This window comes from Leptinotarsa decemlineata, unplaced genomic scaffold, assembly GCF_025532065.1.
Source record: "Leptinotarsa decemlineata unplaced genomic scaffold, Ldec_3_MD MMD2_tig00026336_RagTag_RagTag, whole genome shotgun sequence".
Taxonomy (NCBI): domain Eukaryota; kingdom Metazoa; phylum Arthropoda; class Insecta; order Coleoptera; family Chrysomelidae; genus Leptinotarsa; species Leptinotarsa decemlineata.
This window is the reverse complement of record NW_027412692.1, coordinates 5,409,883-5,430,741: the sequence shown is the minus strand read 5'-3', so window position 1 is coordinate 5,430,741 and position 20,859 is coordinate 5,409,883. Positions and strand designations below refer to the sequence as shown.

General features: G+C 34.3%; 1 protein-coding gene across 1 annotated transcript in view; it reads right to left on the bottom strand.

Annotated features, from left to right (window-relative positions):
- Positions 1-20,859, bottom strand: part of Gyc88E (Guanylyl cyclase at 88E) — a 169,452-nt gene that overhangs the window by 92,062 nt on the left and 56,531 nt on the right. Inside the window, exon 2 of the mRNA XM_074183199.1 lies at positions 13,237-13,415. Within this exon, the coding sequence (XP_074039300.1) occupies positions 13,237-13,404 (168 nt within the window). The 5' untranslated portion in view covers positions 13,405-13,415. The remainder of the gene's footprint in view (positions 1-13,236; positions 13,416-20,859) is intronic.

The window sequence follows — 20,859 nt, the reverse complement described above, 5'->3', positions numbered from 1 at the left end:
TGCAACTTGATTTTGAGTTCCATTTGGATTTGAGTTTGATTTCCATAAATTTGTAAGAAAATTTCAAATAATCCTCGGAATACAGAATCTTTATAATGTTCTTTACGAATTATCCAAGAGTGTTGTGAATCATTTCATTTAAATGAAGGAAAATCGAACTTTCATTGAAATTTTTTTTTATTTTTCGGAAATGACCTTATACCCGAGAACAGAGACCAACTTTGCGTCTAGTCAACCTTCTATGTAACAGTTTTCGAGATCCTCACGAATTAAATTGATAACCAGGCAAAGTTGACGTCTAGCCCGCTGTTAACTTCCGTTTAATATTCATTTGCATTAAGGAAACATTTTAGTCGCAGAGATAATCATTGTGAAACGTTGAAATGAATAAATGCCTACAGAAGATAGATTTACTTGAACTTGATGAGTATTTTTGTGACTGAGTTGTAGCAGGATTGATAGAATAGTTTTGAGAATTTAAGATATTAGGTATTTAAACTAGTTCATTTCGAACATAATAATTGTCCTTTAAACCATAGAAGTTTACTTAGCTTTTATTTCAACTCACAACAGATCATGACAGAGATTCCGAAAAATTATACTGTGGAAAAAATATGATTTCTTGAAGTACCTTCATGCCCTTACATGCAGATAATGTAGCAGATTGCAGAAAAGCCGAAGCATAGACTGGTAAAGGTATTAAAACTCCATCATTGAATTCAGTGAAGTTCATGGCCGGCCTTAAAATGCAGAAATTATCGCGGTCATAAATCTTCAGACGTCCTTGATATCATGGAAGTGATAAATCTGAAACTAGAACCTTCATTCCAATTATGATAATGCAGGGATAGTAGGAACCAAAATGCTTCGTTACTCCAACCCAGAGGAAATAGAAAGAACAAAATACATAACATATATTAGTTTGTTTCGAGAATTTTGTCCGTTTTTTTTTCTCTCTACTTCGATCTGTAATATCTCAGTAAATAATCGAACTAAGCACAATTTGCGCTCGGGATTCGACGGAGTCAACGAAGGTCGTTTCCTCACTTTAGGACTCTGTTGTGATGATTTGGACCGATAGCAGGAAGTTGTAGTGAGTCATACCAGCCGCTGTCCACTATAAAGTAACCATGATTTTTTTGGTGGGTTTTCGCCTTCAGGAAGTGCCTGGGTGTATCATCGGTATCCAAGAACTGTCCTCAACTGTTGTCGTAGAGGATCCACTTTTCATCAAATAATGATAATAATAATGTCCTTTACTTACCAAGGTAAAAAACGAAGTACACAAAGGAAAATACAATGGGTTTGGTAAAATCTCGAAGCGGAATTCAGGAGACAAGCGTGTGCAACATGAGGAATCCTGCTCTTCCATTCAACTTCTTTACAGTATACAAAACTTAAAGTATTCATCAACTTATAATGTACAAAAAATTATAGTGCTTCTGTAGTAAGAGGGAGAAAAAATAATAAATGAAAGGAATAAAAAAGGGGTTATTGGCAATGCTTACAGAATGATTTGAATTTTTGCATTTTATGCGAGACTTTAGTTGCACGATAGCTGTTTCTCATATAGCCAGTTACGAGTCTGTAGCTTGAAAAGAAAAGTGGTAGTTTCAATTTTTTTTAGGTATTTGGAAAGACTATTGTAATGAACGTAGATAGAAAAACTGAACGATCTCTCAAACAGTGCTGTTCTGTAGGGGGGGGGTGGGGGGCAGTTATTGTATTTTTGTGACGGATATTCACTTCATGTTCATTTTCACGAAATCGAACTTTATCATAAAGATACTGCTGTGATTTGTTGATGATTATATTGTGAAATAAGGTTAGAGATTGCAATAAGAAACGATTTTTCATTGACAGCAATTGCGACTGAGAAAGCTTATGAGAAATATGCTGGAACCTACGGATGCCATAGATGTAGCGTGAACAGGAGTTTTGGGATTTTTTGTATCCTGTATAAATCTAGACTATCCAAACAGAGAAAATATACAGGTGGAACAGTAGGTGAACTGTGAAAGGATAAGAGTCTGGCATAAATTGGTTTTTGCCTGAGTATTTAGGTATGCTCGCTGGGGGTAAATTAATGTTAAGTTCGCGTAAGCTCTCTGGATATATAATGAAACTTGCTTTTTGAACCTGAAATTATTATCCAACATCAAGCCAATATTTGTAGCATTCAGAGAAATATTTACTTAAGGTCAATACCTTTGGCATAATAACTTGGGACCAAACATAAGAACCTGCGTTTTATTAGGATTGAGTTGCAGTTCGTGTTTCACAGAAGAATCATGAATGTTTTGAAGTTCAGTATTGATGTTAATAACAGCTTCATTCAGCAATTCTGGTTTAAACGATACATAAAGTTGGTTATCATTAGCGTAAGCATGATACAGAGATTGATCTTAGTCAGTATATTTGAGGTATACAAACTAACAAGTAAAGGCACACATATAGATCCTTGCGGAACACCGCGAATCAATCTCAATGTGACGATCCGGTTGTGCATAAGCAAAGAAGAAGAAGAGACTTCGAAACGTGACAATTTCTGGCGATCGTTCAAATCGTAAGACAGCCAGTTTTCGAGCTCTTCGACCTTTCCAATACGTTTTAAATCAATAAAAACCGCATGGGAGCTGACGGCTAGTTCTTCCGTCATCCTACGAACTGGTTGTGATGGGTCAGTTACCACCAAGGTCCTCAAATCCCTGTACTGGATTACTTTGGGTCGACCACTTCGTGGTTCAAATTCAGTTTAATATTCTTCTTGAAGATGATCACTTGGTGATCGAAACACGTGTTGAGGTATTAAAATAACGGTTTGGTTTTGGGGAAAAACTCCAGTACTTATGTTTATCAAACACTAGTTCAAGTGAACATCAGTTTGAATGCTGCTATTATATTCAGTTTTTATAAACCTGTCATTAATTGGGTAATGCTTCTCAGAAAGCATTACCCAATTAGCGATATTTTTGTGAAAATGAGTTTACGGCACTATACGACAAGTAAGTACTCTCGGGTCATGTTTCTGAATAGAACCAAGCGCCAGGTGTGTGTTAACGCTTGAAAAATGACCTTGCACTGGAAACGAAGTGGATATTTGCAGATATATAATAAATCAGAAAGGACCTAAACGCCTGGTTCCGATTAGATATTCAACGAAACGAGTAGCAATGTCGCTTGGACTCCTCCTTGTGACTTGGTTCTCTTCTGATCATTGTTCACTTCCTAGTTATACTGTCGGTTAGTTTCGTTCATAATTGTTCATCTTTCACAAACTTAGTTTTCTATAAAAGGCAACTCTGGTTGTACAATGAAGCTGTCCATTGTAGAAAAAATTGATACTGCTTCGTATGGAAAGAGGGGACAGCTGGATCTGTACTGAAGAAGTTCATTGGAAATTATCTCAGTCCAAACACAAAACGCTGATAATGTGGTCAGATAGTTGCGGAGGACAGAATCGCAAAATAAGGATAGTTTTAATGATGAAAATAATTCTCAGCAATCATCAAACTTCAGAAACAGTTTATTTCGAGTATCTAGTACCGGGCCACAGCTTTCTACCAAATGATTCAGATTTTTCGTTTATTGAAAAAGCAATAAAGATGAATCAAAGGATTTATACTAGCGATGATTATATAAACATAACGAAGCATTGCTGACATAAAAAACCATTGACTGTAACAAAAATGAGGAAAGAAGACTTTTTTCTGTACAAGCAGTAGAACATACAGTTGTTAACATAAAACAAGACCAAAACAAAGAAAAAGTTAGTTGGCTCAAAACCAGAGTTATAAAAATAACAAAAAGGGAGGCTTTCAGTATCTTTTTTAAATATACTCATAACAATAATGATGAATTCAAAGAAATTAAGATTCAGAAAAATTTGAAAAAACGCAATCAAATTTCAAACAAATCTAGAAATGCTTTGGCCAGAAGGAAAGGAGATTTAAAAAAACTTGCAGATCTTAAGGCTTTGATGCCTTTTATTCCGGCGAATGCAAAACAATTCTATAAAAATTTGAAGGGAGCAGAATTCGAAGATGACTTGGAGGGATTTGGTCCAGATTTGGACTTCGAAAATTAGTACCAGGAGGAAAATAACAATGAATAAACATTTCAATTGGAAATATTTCTGCATTAAACTCAATTTTTGTTCAGTTGAGAGTTTTGTTTCAGTTAAAATAAGTATTTTATAACAACTGACGTTTCATTTTGTACAGCATCTTCCTTAGTGTAAAATAGATTTAAGCTTATTTATTAGAAAGGAACTAAGCGACAAAAGTCTCAAAATTATATGAAAAGTCGTACTTTGAAATTAAGTGAATTTTATCATTTATATCAATCATAATTAAGTAAGTGTCTTCAATGTTGCAACTTTAGAAGGCGTTTTCTCGAAACTACGCAAATGTCCCTTGGTGCCCTTTTGATAAGCATTACCGATTTTATGATAGAGGCTCGTCAACCCAAATCAGATTAGATTAAAAATTTATCAAAAAAGTTTTTCATTAATATAAACTCAATTCAAATAATATTCAACGGTCAACGACATCATATAGTGATGAAATGAAAAGAGGCAAGAAATTAACATTTGAAAAAAAATGAACAGCAGTTCTGTATAGAGTATAGACTTCTCTATCGACACAGTAGAATAAATATTTATTGAGATTTAGAGCTACAGAAAACACATGACATTGAAACGGAAAAAACTTTGAAACAACATGATAGAACAAAATGAAACACAATGGATGGAAAATAATTCATGATATTTTTAGAAATGGTTGACTGAAAATATTCATGAAGTCGAAGATACCCTATATAATATTTCAGAGGCAATAAACAAGAAAATCAATAAAGATGGGCTAAGATTCTTTCCATGAAACTCTTTCTTACCGGAAGGATGCCAAGCAAAAGAAATACAGGAAAATACTGTTGTTATACTGTAGGTTGTTGCGATGTGGTGATCGATCAACGTATTATGACGTCAGTTATCACTATAACAACGCGCTCAGTATTCTGCGATGTTAGAAAAACTCAACGAGTGACTTTGATTCAGTGATAAATACAAAGGCGTTGACCTCAAACAGATTAGAATAGTTCGGAGATCATTTGGAAATACAGATTAGTTCAGATAAATTACGAGGTTACAAGTGATAGCGAATAAGTGAAATGAGTTTGATAATTATCCAGTGTAATTACAGGTACAGTGTTCAGTTGTGATTTTGAATTATTACATAAATGAATTAGATGATCATAAAGTAAAAATGCATATCAGTGAAACGATAAAAAAATAATTTTTATACATGAAATACATGAATGAATATCTATTGTTACTCTTTCAGAACTTTCAATATTTTCAGTATCGTTTATTAAATATTGATATGAACATTTTTCAGTGTGTACGTCATTACATTACATTGACTTGCGTTTAAAGGAAGATTATTGCGAAAACACCATTGCTCAACACGTTTCAGATTGAGGAAGAGTTGAAGACATTCCTTGATGACATGGATCTCACAATATAATTTCAGGTCATCCGCGTATATCAAACAGTTGATGTCAATGACCTCAACTATGTCGTTTATGAAGGCGTTTATGAAGGAGAAGTAGACCTAGGTTGCTTCCTTGTGGAACACCCGAGGTAGCTGCATATTCCACTGACTTCACTGACGCCTGTCAGGGAAGTATGATATGAAAAGTTGGATCAGGGTCAGAGAAAATCCGTACCTGTACAATTTCGATACCAGTAACCACTTGTAATTTCCCGTGAAAGTATCTATAAAAGAGAAACAAATCTCCAACGTTTCTTCGATGTTCCAGACTATCAAGTTTGTAAGTGATGTTCGTATCGCCAATCAGACAGGCTCTTTTCCGGATGGAATCCAGAAACTTCAGGGTATGTTTGGGGGCAGATCTCCATACATGAGAACAATACTCCAAAAGAGGTCGTCTGATCTGAGCTTTATAAATTATCAAACGTTGCTTATGTTTATACACTTGTTTCGCACATACAGCTTCAGTTTTTTGGTGAGAGAAATAAGGTATTTTGCGAGTTCGTCGATTTTCTGCTTTCGAAAAAAATACATCAAAGAATGGGCAAAATATTTTGTGTAATAACTGGTGACAAATCATGAATATATGGTTATGACATCGAATTCCAATCGTCAATGGCAGAGTCTAGGAGAGACAAGACCAAAAGATGCACGCCAAGTTCGATCAAATAACCAGATTTTGTTCACTGTTGTCTTCGACTAACATAGCGTAACGCATTAGGAGTTCTTTTTATGCGTCCGTTGCGAAGTGCAGTAGAAAGGAAACTCACGGAGGAAAAACAATTCATGGCTTTCCCATTACGATAATGTACCTGCTCACTTGTCATTGCTTATTCGTGATTTTTTGTCAAAAAATAACACCGTTATCATTCCTCAGCCACCGGATTCACCAGATTTGATCCCCTGTGATTTTTTTCCATTACCATGATTGATGAGACCAATGGAAGGACGGCATTTTGCCGTTAAAAACCGAATCGCTAAAAGAGCTAAAGGCCATACCAAAAAGTGCTTTTCAGGATTGCTTAGAGGATTGGAAAAAACGTTGGTACGAGGATATTATATCTGAAGGGGACTACTTTCAAAGGGTTAAATAGAATAAATATTCTTTGAGAAAAATTAAAATTCAGTCAATTGTTTGAACAGTTTTATGTTTGTGTTTGTCGCTCTACAATCCAATTAATATTCTCGGATTTATCGAAAACAGGTCTCTGGAAAGTTTTTAATTTGTTTTCGTGAGTAGAATTGATTGAAGTTATATTTACGTGAAAAGCAGAATACTGGAGAGAAACTTTTCTTGAAATGGATTTCAGCACAAAATGTCGATTGATGTGAAAAATAGAAATGTTATTTGGGGGTATCTTTGAATTTTTGGAATCAATTAACAAGTAACTTTCAGTGAGTTCTTTTCTAACTTATGTACATAAAAAGGAATCTTTTTTTAAGTTCACTTTTTGATTAATCGATCTGAAAATGAGATAATTTCAAAGTTAGAAGAGAGTGACGAAAATATTTGCTGTTGATCCAACCAGGCGGTCGGTAGCCAGGCGGTTCGACGAGGGTGCTTTGTTCACTCACTCGAATTGACTGCCGTGTTGGTCGGTGGTTCAAGCCCTAGTCTGAACGATCTATTTTCACTTGCTATCGTCCAACCTGTATTAGGAATCACACGTTAATAGGTAAGAGCTCGTTAATCCTCAGCTCGCACAAGTTTCGACTTCTGAGGGTTGTCGTTCGTAAAAGTGCGACAGCTGGTTAACGAAAAAACAGATTTGGAACAGGTTTCAATCAGATGATCGTCTTCAACGCCACTGAAAATATTATGTATCCTATTTCATGAAAAAGTCTATTATCACTCATATCAAACACACCAAAGTTCGTCATAATTGGCTCAAGGACTACCGAGTAATAAAGAGAAAGCCGAGTTTTCACTGGCATTGTTTACACATAGAAAAACCATGCAAATTTTAACATAGGATTATAAATGATATTTTTCAACATAATATGACACGGAATTACCCACTGAAATCAAAGTCATCATATGGCATAAGACACTCATATATGTAAATAGATCTGAAACAGAATCTTGTTCAAATTGAAAAGAGTGCATTTATTTTCAGGAGAGATTAATTTTCGAGAATGAAAGGTTTTTTGCTTTCTACTTCTCCATTTTTGAAAGGTTCCCACATTGTTTTATTTTGTTTCTGTTTCTCCAAGAAACTGTTGGCTGTTAGTGCGATTAGGCTCTTCAGACTCTTTAGAGCCTAATTGCACCTACCGAGTACTCGCCCGAGTGTTGGGGGTTGGATCTCTAACTCGACCTTGAAAATAGAATATGGTTCTTCTCACTGACTTGCTCAAAATCCCTAGCCCATCTTCATTCTGAAGCAGTGTAAATCCAAAATATCGGCCATAAAACAAATCTTAATTTTAGACAGTAATTGATGTATACGATGTGAAGTAGAAATAAATGCGAAAAAGACCCCTTAAGCAAGCTTGTGTAGCGATAAACAAATGGATTAAGGTACTATAATAATATAAAATTATACAATTTCAAGATATAAAAATTTATCTATAGCTAACAACAATTCGCTTACGTATTCACCACAACTATTGATTCAAACATGTAAGAAAAGAAAATGAAATATAATTCAACAGAAATACATAGATGCATACTCCTAGGGCTTCAGCACAATATTGAATAGAAAATGTTTAATATGCAAGAATATATCTCTGTGAATAGGCCAAAATAGTTTCAAACAATTACATTCGTGACGAGAGGATTATAAAAATTATTTTTATATTTTGTGTGTATATGATCGTCATCTTGATGACGTTTGTTATTGCATGTCGTATAAACAATTTTTCTCAGTAAAGAACCTTTTCTTATTCGATTTTTCATCTTTATAATTCTATTCCCAATTCGTAAAAACAACACAATAATATTGATAAATATAAAAAAAACTTGAATGTTTTCTGCAAGTTAACACAATTTGATGCCTTTCTTTTTCGTATATCCCTCTTTTTTTCTTTTTCTTCTCTAGCCTGTGTTCAAAAAGTATTGATTTCGCGTTGTCTTCCATATTACTATTTTCTATTTTTGTTTTTTGATGACAAATGCCAAAATCTTCGTGATATAGATTCATGTTTCAGAATTAGTTTTTTAAATTATGTCATAATATTTAAAACAGCAAGGGTTGAGTGGTAGAGCAACCTCGAGTGAACTTCCCCTTGGGATTTCAAAGTAGCCTAAGGAGAATACCATGTATTATTTTATTTTTAATTTGAATTCCAATTTGTATGCATATTTTCATGACTAATCAGGAAATGAATTTGATAAAACAAGTCGTAGTAAACAACAACTTCAATCCGCCATGAAATCCTTGACAAACTTTTCATACAGACCATTAACCGAGTATACCACTACATTAAAAGTAACACTAATGCTTACAAAACATTCACATATACGGGAAAATGATCAAATGAAATAGAAATACTACTTCAAAAGAGAACAGTAACATAGCATATAAGACTGGTAAATCCTTGGGTAGACATATATAGAACAAGTCAAACATGGACAAAGATAAAAAATCAGGTGTATACAAACTAATATGATGATCGTGGCAAAAGTTTATACATAAGTAATTTCAAAAAAATACTACGACATATTACACACTGAAAATAAAGGACAAGAATTATACCTTCTGGTGTCTCTGGCTATCAATAAATGCAAACATACAAATTTCCTTTCAAACGACTAACAAGAAGATAGTCACTCACTATTGATGAACTTGTTTTCATGAAATGGCAAGAATTAACATATTCACAAATTACCTATTTTCCTAGAAGTGATATTGCCATGTAAATGTTTTTTTAATTTTTTTTTTTTTGGAGGAATCCTACCACTCATACCTATTCACTACCTTTTCAGCTTTGGGTTCGTTGGCAGGTGGAGCAGGCGCTATCGCAAAAACTGTAGTTGATGCTAAAAATGCCAAAAAGAATCTCGAAGAAGAATAACATCACAATAAAGCTATGGAATATTTGGATTCCGGATTTTACCTACGCAAAACACTTCGAGGATTTGATCTGTTCCTAAAGAAACAATATCAACGCAAAGGACGAGGTTTTTACTGGAAAAAGAAAAAAAAAAGCGGCTAAATTATCTTTATGGGATACTCACGGATTTTCGCGATTTTTTCTGGGATGATACTACATGATGGTAGGAATTCAGAACACTTTTTATTTTTTGTCGAACTCAATTAGTTTTCGAAATATAGTCTGTCAAAGTTTGTATGACGTCATATTTTACCTTTTTTTTAAAGCAATAAACGATTGCAATTCACATATTTTTTTATTTAACACAACTTTTTCCATATCATCGCACCTTTTTCTGTCCCGTTTCAATCAGTAATTGTCGAGTTTCCTGAAATTAGAATTGAATTCCATAATTTGTGCACACATCGACATAACCTTTTAGGTTATGTCAGTGGGTACACACAAATCACTTTTTATAAATTGCATTAAGTTTCACTATTTAGAATTCGGAGGTCAGGTTAGATGTTGAGGAAATATAGTTTTTACAAAAGTAAATATTCGAAAATACGTTCCTTTTAGAATTTGGAGGTCAGGTTAGATGTTGGGGAAATATAGATTTTACAAAACTGAATATTCGAAAATACGTTCCTTTTAGAATTTGGAGGTTAGGTTAGATGTTGAGGATATATAGTTTTTTAGAATTCCAAAGTTAGGTTAGGTCGGGTTAGGTTAGGTTGAGTTAGCATGTGACAAATTATGGAATTTCAATCTAATTTCAAAAAACTTTGCAATAAGTGAATGAAAAGGGATAGAAAAAAGTGCGATGATATGGAAAAAGATGTGATGAATAAAAATAATAAAAAATTTGACAGGCTATATCTCGAAAACTAATTTAGTCCGACAAAAAATAAAAAGTGTTCTGAATTCCTACCATCACGTAGTATCATCACAGAAAAAATCGCAAAAATCCGTGAGTATCCCATAAAGTAAAATTTTCCCAAAACTTCTACTGAACCTTCCATAATCTGAAAAATTAACTAAGTTCAATCAATAGGGAATACGCTGAAGTGTAAACCAGTGAAGAAGTCAATTAGTATACATAATTTTTACTCAACAATTGAAAATAAATACATATTTATACTTAGCTTTCTTTAGTGATCGACGATTCGTGAAACTATCTTTTTTCGCTTTCAAAATCTGAAAATCACTTTAAAATATTCGCTTCAAATTATGAATAGCTCTAATTTTTTTCACATATGTCAAAACGATGAAATGTCCAGATGTCATATGCGATAGCCTACAGCCTACATGAATGCATATACTGGATGTTTTTTGAGAATTCAGTTGAGGTTCATATTTCCGTTTTCAACCTCTCTTCTCAGTAATGACAACCAGGTACGATCCATTTCCACAGAGTTTTTTGGACACACTTGTTACCTGCTGGAAGAATATATGCGGATTCTTTGTTGTATAAGAGACATTGTAGAATAGTTTGATGTACCTGTTCAATTGATGACACTACCACTTAAGACATTCTCATGTGAACTATTGTCGAGACGAGTATATATTGCTTGCACAGTAAAAAACTCATCAGATCTCATAGTGAGCCAAGTTTCCTACGTTAGAGCGTGCAGGCACGACTTAATTAGGGTTTGTATCCTACCTTTTGGTTCAAATATGTGGTTTTGCCATTACTTCATTCAAGGTAAAACATTAACAAACTGTGGTTGTGTCTATGTGATATTTTAAGCATTAGGGTTTGCAGAGTTAAGGCGTTTCTACACGCTCTAACGTCTAAGGAGTTTGGCTAACTATGAGATCTGATTTTTTATTGTGCAAGCAACATGTACTCGTCTTATCAAATTTACATGCAGTGGGATTGAGTTGAAGTTTGAATGAAATAGTGTTTTGATAGTGAATACAGAGAACAGTCTGTATTTCCATTCCATTCCATTTCCATTCTAGATGGAGACCTGTGAATGATATTCAAGTGGTTGTCAAAAATAGCACTATCCATTTTTCTGAAGTTACGAAATTCCTTGGAACTTATATAGATAGTGGAATGAGTTGGGAAAATGATATTGATGCCATAAGCAAAAAAGTGAACACATGTTACTATGCTATATCACAATTGAAAAATATGTTCAATACCAATCAACTCATCAATGTATATTATGCTCTGATCTACTGCAACATATCCTATAACATCAACATCTGGGGATGCTTCAGTAACTCAAGCAGAATATTTGTTTCCCAAAAAAGAATTATTCTACTCATTTTCAATCTAAAACCTGATGCATCGTGTCGATCATATTTTCAAAAATATAAAATTTTAACAGTTCCATGTATTTATATTTTCAAATGTATAATATTATTTATGCAACATGTTGAGATGTATCAAACAGTTTCTCATTGCCATGGTTACCCAACTAGAAACGGAGACCTCATCAGAATTCCTGCACACAGCTCATCATTCTATGAAAAAAGCCCCTCATATAGAGGTATAAAGTTTTTCAATCATCTTCCCGCAAATATCAGAGAGCAACGGAATAAAAACATCTTCAAATCAAAATTGAAAGTACATTTGCAAGACAAATGTTACTATAGTATCAAATAATTTCTTGATGCAAAGTGAAAATGTGTTTGCTTATATGTGTGAATATAAATGTAATAAATGCTGGAAAAATCCTCACTTGTTTACTTTGCAGTAAATGTTCAAGAGGTAGTGACAACTCATGTGAATTTTTAGAACTTCATCTAGCGTTTCCTAATATGACTAATAACCAGTCCGTGCAAAGTTTATTGTTAAAACATCTGGAAATGGAATTTTTAACAGGTAATGATCGACTGTATTGCCAAATATGCGCCAAACTAACTGACTGTTATAAGGCAACAAGTATAACTGAGGCACCAGTCAATCTAATCATATCACTGATGATCTTCAAGCAAGACTCAACCTCTGACGGAAGCAGGAAACTCTTTCAAAAGTTCGAAATAGATGAACATTTCAATCTAGCAGACCAATCATGCAGTCATTGTTTACTGTAGTTCTGGCGTTGAATTTGGTTATTATAACGCCTTGGTCAAAGACGAAACGGACTGGTTTAAGTTTGACGATAGTTGTATCACGAAGTGTTCTGGCGATGTATTGAACCTATTGGAGCCTCCGAAGACACCCTACATTTTGTTTTATGAGAGAGAGGACATTGGCAGATCAAGATCTTCAGACGATGTGGTGCTGCAGGTTTTTCCGGGTTTTCCTGCAGCTGAAAAAGCAAATGCGCCACTGGAATCAATGAAGTCGCCCCGGAGCCCAAATTAATTTTTATTGTTGTTTTTATTTCTATCGTTGTTTTATAATTTCACAAATAAAAATATAAATGTTTTCATGTGTATGTGTAAAAAGCTATTGAATAATGAAATTTTAAAATTGTTAATTGTAAATTTGTCTACCATCACACTTTTCTTCATTTGTGACGTATCCTATATCATGCTGTATGTGATCTGTGAGGATTGAATAGAGATTATTATTATATTAATACCTTCAAGATTAATTCGACGCAATCGTTCAATTGGAATAAATTAAATTGATGCGACTTTTTCAAAAACCATGAGTCTTGAATTCACAAAATTATAATTGAATGCTCACCTCGATAGCTTTTTTCGACAGTCGTGGTATGAACCCTTCGGGATAGACCTGGCGAGTGCTGAAACTGGGTTGTTCAACTGCTGCGGCTCTTCTTATTTCCTCCCATTTTTCTTCCCCGTACGTTTGCTTGATGTATTCTGACAAGTTTTCTATCAACAATCCGTACATGTTGCATTTGTCTGAAAATGAATACAATTCAAAAAATTAGGAGCCTATCAGGTGATGATACTGAAAATATTTGTCGACTGAAGTTTATGTCGCTATGTCGAAATAGCGAATATGAAAACGCTTGATGAAGAATCATTTGAATTAATTTATTTTAATTCAATTTGATTCATTTATTTATTTTAATTTTATTCAATTTATTTTTTCAATTTGATGTAATTTAATTCAATTTCATTTCATTTCAATATATTATATTTTATTTTCATTTTATGTCATTCGATTCTATTATATATAAAAATGTTGTTTAGCAGATACACTTGAATTGAAGGGGTTATATTTTAAGGAGTGTTAATTTTTGGGAAAGAAAGTTTTTGGCCTTATACTACTCCATCTTGATACAGAAAAAGATGAGGAAATCTTCCAAAGAAAGGAAGGAAATAATCAATTTGAAAATAAGTTAATCTATACATGGATGTGTAGATCATGCAAAGAAGTAACTTTCAGACACAAACTGAAAGAAAGTCCTCCTGAAATATCTACTGTCATATAAACATTGAATTACACGAAAAAAAATCTTTCGAAACAAATACTTCTATATGAACACTGAATTATACAGAAGATACTTTTCTTTACTCAGTTTGTATTTCAAACATTCGTTGTGAAATAAAATCAGATATAATTCACATGAGTTCTACTTTAAATGAATGGTAACAAATTGCACTTACATGCAACACTGTCATCCTCACTGGTATACATCGATATTTCGCTGTAAGACAGTTGCCCTAAGGTTCTCCAGTACCAAATTGGATAACATTATAGAAAATACACACAATTAATTCATGAATTACGATTTCAATGTCACGGAATAAGCTTGATCTGCTCATGTCATCGATGACATCGTAATGACATTCATTCACCTATTTGATTTAATTCCAGCCAAGAGGAATCTTATTTGAATTGAAGGGGTTATATCTTTAGGAGTGATAAATTTTGAGGAAAGTTTTTGGATTTCTACTACTCCATCTCGATACAAAAAAAGATGAGGGAATCTTCCAAAGAAAGGAAGGAAGTAATCAATTCGAAAATAAGTAACTCTATACATGGATGTGTAGATCATGCAAAGAAGTAATTTTCAGAGACAAACTGAAAGAAAGTCCTTCTGAAACAGTTACTTTCATATAAACATTGAATTACACGAAAGAAAAAAATCTTTCGAAACAAATACTTTTATATGAACACTGAATTCTACAGAAAATACTTTTCTTCACTCAGTTTGTATTTCAAACATTCGTTGTGAAATAAAACCAGATATCATTCACATGAGTTCTACTGTAAATGAATGGTAACAAATTGCACTTACATGGAACACTATCATCCTCACTGGTATACATCGATGATATTAAAAATCGTAATTCATGAATGAATTGTGTGTATTTTCTATAATGTTATCCAATTTTGTACTTAGGGCAAATGTCTTACGGCGAAACATCGATGTATACCAGTGAGGATGACAGTGTTCCATGTAAGTGCAATTTATTACCATTCATTCAAAGTAGAAATCATGTGAATGATATCTGATTTTATTTCACAACGAATGTTTGAAATACAAACTGAGTAGAGAAAAGTATCTTCTGTATAATTCAGTGTTCATATAGAAGTATTTGTTTCGAAAGAATTTTTTTTCTTTCGGGTAATTCAATTTTTATATGACAGTAGTTGTTTCAGGAGGACTTTATTTCAGTTTGTGTCTGAAAGTTACTTCTTTGCATGATCTACACATCCATGTATGGAGTTACTCATTTTAAAATTGATTACTTCCTTCCTTTCTTTGGAAGATTCCCTCATTTCTTTTTGTATCGAGATGGAGTAGTAGAAAGCCAAAAACTTTCTTTCCCAAAAACAGATACACTTCTTTGAGTATAGGGCACTAAAAAGCATGGATTCTGAATTCCAGCCTTATAGGAATGAAAAATACATGAAATTTTCTCCAGTTTGGGAACACCTCGTATGTCTGAGGCTGTATTGTTTTCCCTACAGTTATGGTGAATGATCCATAAATCTAAAGAAATGAACTTCAAACGTTCAAGCCAGTCTCGGATATACCTACACAGTAGGTTGAACGGACTGACGCCTTTCAGAAAACTACTACTCCCCTGGCTAAAACCACGAAGGGCGTTGAATTATATCCAACAGGCGTCAGTTCAGGAATCTTCACAGAAAATTTCCTGCATATGCAATTGGCAATACAACTGAAAGAGTCGGGCACACTTGCAGACCGGTTTCGGGCTCATTAGCCCGATGGAGCGGAGTCCTTATAACACTTTTCAATCATTGCTTCACTTGAACGGTATTTTTTCCCATCAAGAAGCAGTGTAAAATCAAAAGACAAAATTGTTTTTAATCCATTGTTTTGAAAATAACAAAAGTAGTGTCATTCTTAGCACAATAACTCACAAACTTACGAGTAGAATATCATAAAATTTTAACAGATTTTTTTAAAGGTTAGTACTAACTGAAAAAAAGGTGAATGCAATGAGACTAGCGTCATCAATGTGTTAGGTCCCAGACTCTTCAGAGCCCTTGTAGTACGTTATCAGGCCAATAACCAGGATGGATAGAAATGAATATGAAAATAAATAATGTAATTTTTTGCTCAAACGGTACTTTCAGATTCTTAGCAGAATACTTGTGGCTGCCTATCAGTCTGACGTGATAAGTGGATAGTTGGATAGAAAGTTTATTTTCTTGGGGGCGTGTTCTTTTCAAAGGATAGTCGATTCTGTGCATTTGCTCCAAAAAGTTAAATTTTATCAAATATCAAAGGAAGTTTTTGTTCTCGCCAACAATGGTTCTATTTTTGTCTTGTTCTGAGGAATCTATTTTTCAAGATGAGAAAAACTGATAAGTTCAATAAGGAATCTGTTGAGAAATTCATGAAATCAAACGCAAACATCCTGAAAGAGAATTTTTTTCAAATTGAATGAGCTATAAACACTAGTTTCAGAAAAACTGTTCATATTCAAAATTGTAGAACGGAAAATCAAAGATCGATGATGATGTTTCAAGTTTCAAGAGAATACTCATGAATATCTACTGATGATGCTAACTGTGTTGACGAAACGTATTTGAGAAAAAAGTGATTTAGTCAGATGAAAACAATTTGATGTCAAACAAATACACATTTCTTGTAAAACTTCACCATTGTTTAAAAATCGAACAAGTTTCTTCATTACGTAGGTGTATAACCTAGAAATCTTCAAAGTAGTTTATTTCATGACAACGTTTCAAGAGAACGAATTACCACGTAATTGGAATATTAGGAAACAAACTTTCGAAAGTAATCTGAAAGATTCATTATTCAGGAATGCAGCAGGGAAGCGAAACTTTATACAAAATCGACGACGAAATTCTATTGTAGACCAAATCTTAGAAGTAATTCTTCGGAAGAGGTATTATCTATTAAATTTTTCCGGAATTCTTGCTGCAGGGTTCTTTTCAGTTACATGGATATGTAGAATCTGTCATGTCATGGAATTACTTGAATTTTGAAATAGGATTACTAACTAAATTTCGTGTAGAGAGGTCGGTTCGATGTTTTACCATGAAAATGAGGCATGAGGATGTTTGATTTTTAAGAGTATACTCAGTGTAGGGTAAATATTGGTTTGACAGTGGAGAGATTATTTGTAAAATTGTATTTTTATTTAAAGTAGTTTCAATACCATTGATGGACTTTATAAACTTTGATTTTTTATAAGTTAATAAATATTTTGAAATAAATTTCTAAATATTAATCTCTCCCAACTACCTACAAAGTAGGGGTGGTGTACGTCTGTCAAAAAACAACTACTTCCCCAGCGTGGTATTAGCCAGCGACAGATAATTGTTCGGTAATGCCAATTGCTGACTCCGGACATCTTGAATAACGTACGGAACGCTTTCGAGAGTAGACTGTATTAATGAATGGAACTAGGTGGAGGTCATTTCGAACAATTTATCCGTTGATTTTATTTCCACTGATATTGTTTTTTGTTGATTTTCTCGAATAAAATGTTCAACATTCAATTTCTCAATAACGGATGAACCAATTTCGAAAAAAAATATAGAGATGATAGAGAGATACAATACCTTTCAAATGATGTATCACTCGACCCCCCATGCCATTGAAAATAATAGGGGGGTAGTTGCTGACTTACAGGGGAGGTCAAGTTTTTGTTGGGACGCCTGGTAAATTATACACTCAGAGGTATGAAAACGGCCACCTAGAATAACTTTTTTATTTTCAACCCAATTTTGAATTCTATTTTAATATAAGGTAGATAATTTTTCCAGATCAATTCACATCAAATACGAATAAAAACAAAGTTATATTATTTTTGAAATGGAGTGTTGCCTCCTCTAGCTTGCTTAGGTTAGGTTAGGTTAAATCCAAAGTGAGTGGGTCTATTCGACATTCCACCGCAACCCGCAATGGTTCATTGTGGCTGAGACAGATTCTGCTCCGGAACAAAATTTACAGAGAGGTCCGTTGTAGTCGTAAACTCGACATCCATCTCCTCTGTAGACTCGCTCCTGAACTAAATTCACAAAGAGGTCCGTTGGAGTCCTAAACTCGATATCCATCTCCTCTGTAGACTCGCTCCTGAACTAAATTTACAGGGAGGTCAGTTAGAGTTGTGACCTTGACATCCATCTCCTCTATAGACTCAGCGCCAGAAAGAATTTTAAAGTTTACTCTGTCCATAAAAGTCCCACGAGTAGCTAGGGAAAGAAGGTTTATCACGGCAGATCCCCGCATTACCGTGACAGGGCGATGCTACGACAAGAGGGCGCCCGGTATCTCTTCCGTAGAGACAGCTGATAGGCTCAGTGTGATTCTGTCATTCTCTTATCCAGTGGGGCTAAGTGGAAGCAGGCATCCAATGACCGGTTTGCTCAACCCCCACATCCCAAGCCAATGAACTGGCCGAAAACAGCATGCACAGTAGTTCAGGCAGTGAAAGATGAACAAGGACAGACAACCCGCCCCTATAGCTTGGACTATAGCTTTCATTTTCCGAGGCATATATACTTCTGGGACATGTTTTTCCACTCCTACGAGCGCAACACAAAGCTAATTTTTGTTCCCAGGTGGTTTTTTCGCTATCTCTCACACGTCTACCCAGATTTTAGATAGTCCCAGACATGGGATCTGCATCCAGGCAGAATGCTTGATCGTTGCATCTGACGAACACATGGAAAAAATGCAATACTCAGTGCAAAGAGTCATACATTCAAAACTAGCCATGTTAAAAAAATTGATGAAGAGATAGTGTATAAAAAATTAACTGAGCCTGCATGAAGGCTAGTTTTGACTGTCACTTAAGATCTGTATTTCAGCACAAAGTGTTATGAACCTACATGATAGAAACAGCTTTTTCTTTCGTTTAATAATGTTTATAGATCGGACTTCATTAGAAAATCTGTTCGATGTGAATTATTCTGGATTTTGTTTTCATTCATCGAAAGAATTATCGAAACCGGCTTGAAATAAAAAAGTAACGTCTATCGCCTAGATCACTTCGCGTACCGCACTGTAACGTCCACTTCACTGTGTACTTGACTGTCCAAATACACTTATAGCTAGCGTTTAAATATCGCAATGGAACATCGTAGAATTTTCGCCGAAGTTCCATTGACATTGGTAGCATGTTTCTTGCTGCTTCTCGAGCGGCAGGTAACATTGGATATTCCCACGCTCTCAGCTACGTCACGTTTGGTTCATGGTTACCCGTGGTGACCGGTGTTATTTCCTTTCGGGCATGATTCACAACAAAAGATATTCAAGACCGAAATTTGTTAACATTTCGAAGTGGCCGTTTTCATGCATCGAACTGTATATATTGAAATTTTTATTATTAATTTATTAATGAATGTCCGATTCCAAACAGTCCGTTTTTTATGAGTAATTGTTTAAAGTCAGCAGATAGTTTGAAAATATTTTTACATAAAAACATCAATGATGTTCGGCTTTAATAAAACGCGGACTTTCAGAAAGTAAGGTACTCTTGAAATCAAACATCCTTCTCTTGTCTTTGTACAATTGAAAAGAAACGAAATCATAGGAATCCAGTCTCTATGGAATATTCACAAAAACACAGAGTTTAATGAAAGATTTTCACAATGTATCCAAAATACAGAGGTTCTAATTTCAAAGATTACATCTCTGCAATATTTTGGAGCGTTAACTTTTCTGTCCCTGATGATACCCTCGACCTCTACTACTTCACTAACATTGAAAACGAATCACTTTCACCGTTTCATCATTTTAGATTTCCGCTTCAATCATTTCACGTCGAATATCGTAAAGCATGCAGTAAATTCTGGAAAATATATTTCGATCGTAAAAGGCACATTTGTTGGATTGAATTCGAAGTAAAAGTGTTGTAGCCGTAACCAAAATAGTTACATGTGGAAAAGTAAAGTGGGATTCTTTACGGTTTCAGACTATAGAAATCTATGCTGAAAAAGCTTCTATTTCTCATGATTAAAATCCTTGTACAGAAGCTTATACAGTGCATTTCTTTTATGTCCCACCCCTTTTATTTTTTGAAGGGGTCAACAAAAACTGAAATTTGGGATAATTAAATTATTGCATGAATACTTTATTTTGAAGTCAAATTGACAGATGAAACTTACAAGATGGCGACTGGGTGCCATCTGGGAAAAAAATTAAATGGAAAGGGGGTCTTGTGACAAACATTTTTGAAGCTCCTGACAAATGCTTCATAACCCTAGAATTTAATGTCAATATCTTCTACAAAATGGCGGAACTTTTAATAATTGCCTGAATACATTGAAATTTAATCAGTTCAGAAGATGCTTGAAATAGTTGCCTTGAACTTCTTGACATTGAACAGCCTATCCGATATCAATTTGTTTGTCTTCAGGAAATGATTAAATTTTCCGCCATTTTGTAGTAGGTGAAGATATTGACTTCATATTCTAGGGTTGTGAAGTATTCGTCAGGAGCTTCAAAATGATGTGTCATAAGACCTCCCTCTTTTCATTTAATTTTTTTTCCAGATGGCGCCCGGTCGCCATCATGAAAGTTTCATCTGTCAATTTCACTTCAAAATAGCGAATTTTGAATAGTACATAAACAAACTTGTATCTTATTTTCAAGTAAATGAATTAATAATAATTTTATTGAGTGAAATGCAATATAAATTCTATGTCTTACAGAGTAGTAGCCAGAAGATGAATCCTTGTCAACCTGAATCGAAAATTATGGTGAAAAATGAGAATTAAAACTTCCTTTGTTTTTATAGCACTTGTATTTGTAACTAACGTTTCTGAACGTTCCTACCATAAGGACATTTCGTTTGATTTTAGTTGGAAATTGGTAGGTACAGTTGTTTGAAGTAAGAAAGAGCATATTCAGTTCTAACTCGAAATCATCAGGTCCAATGGCGTCTC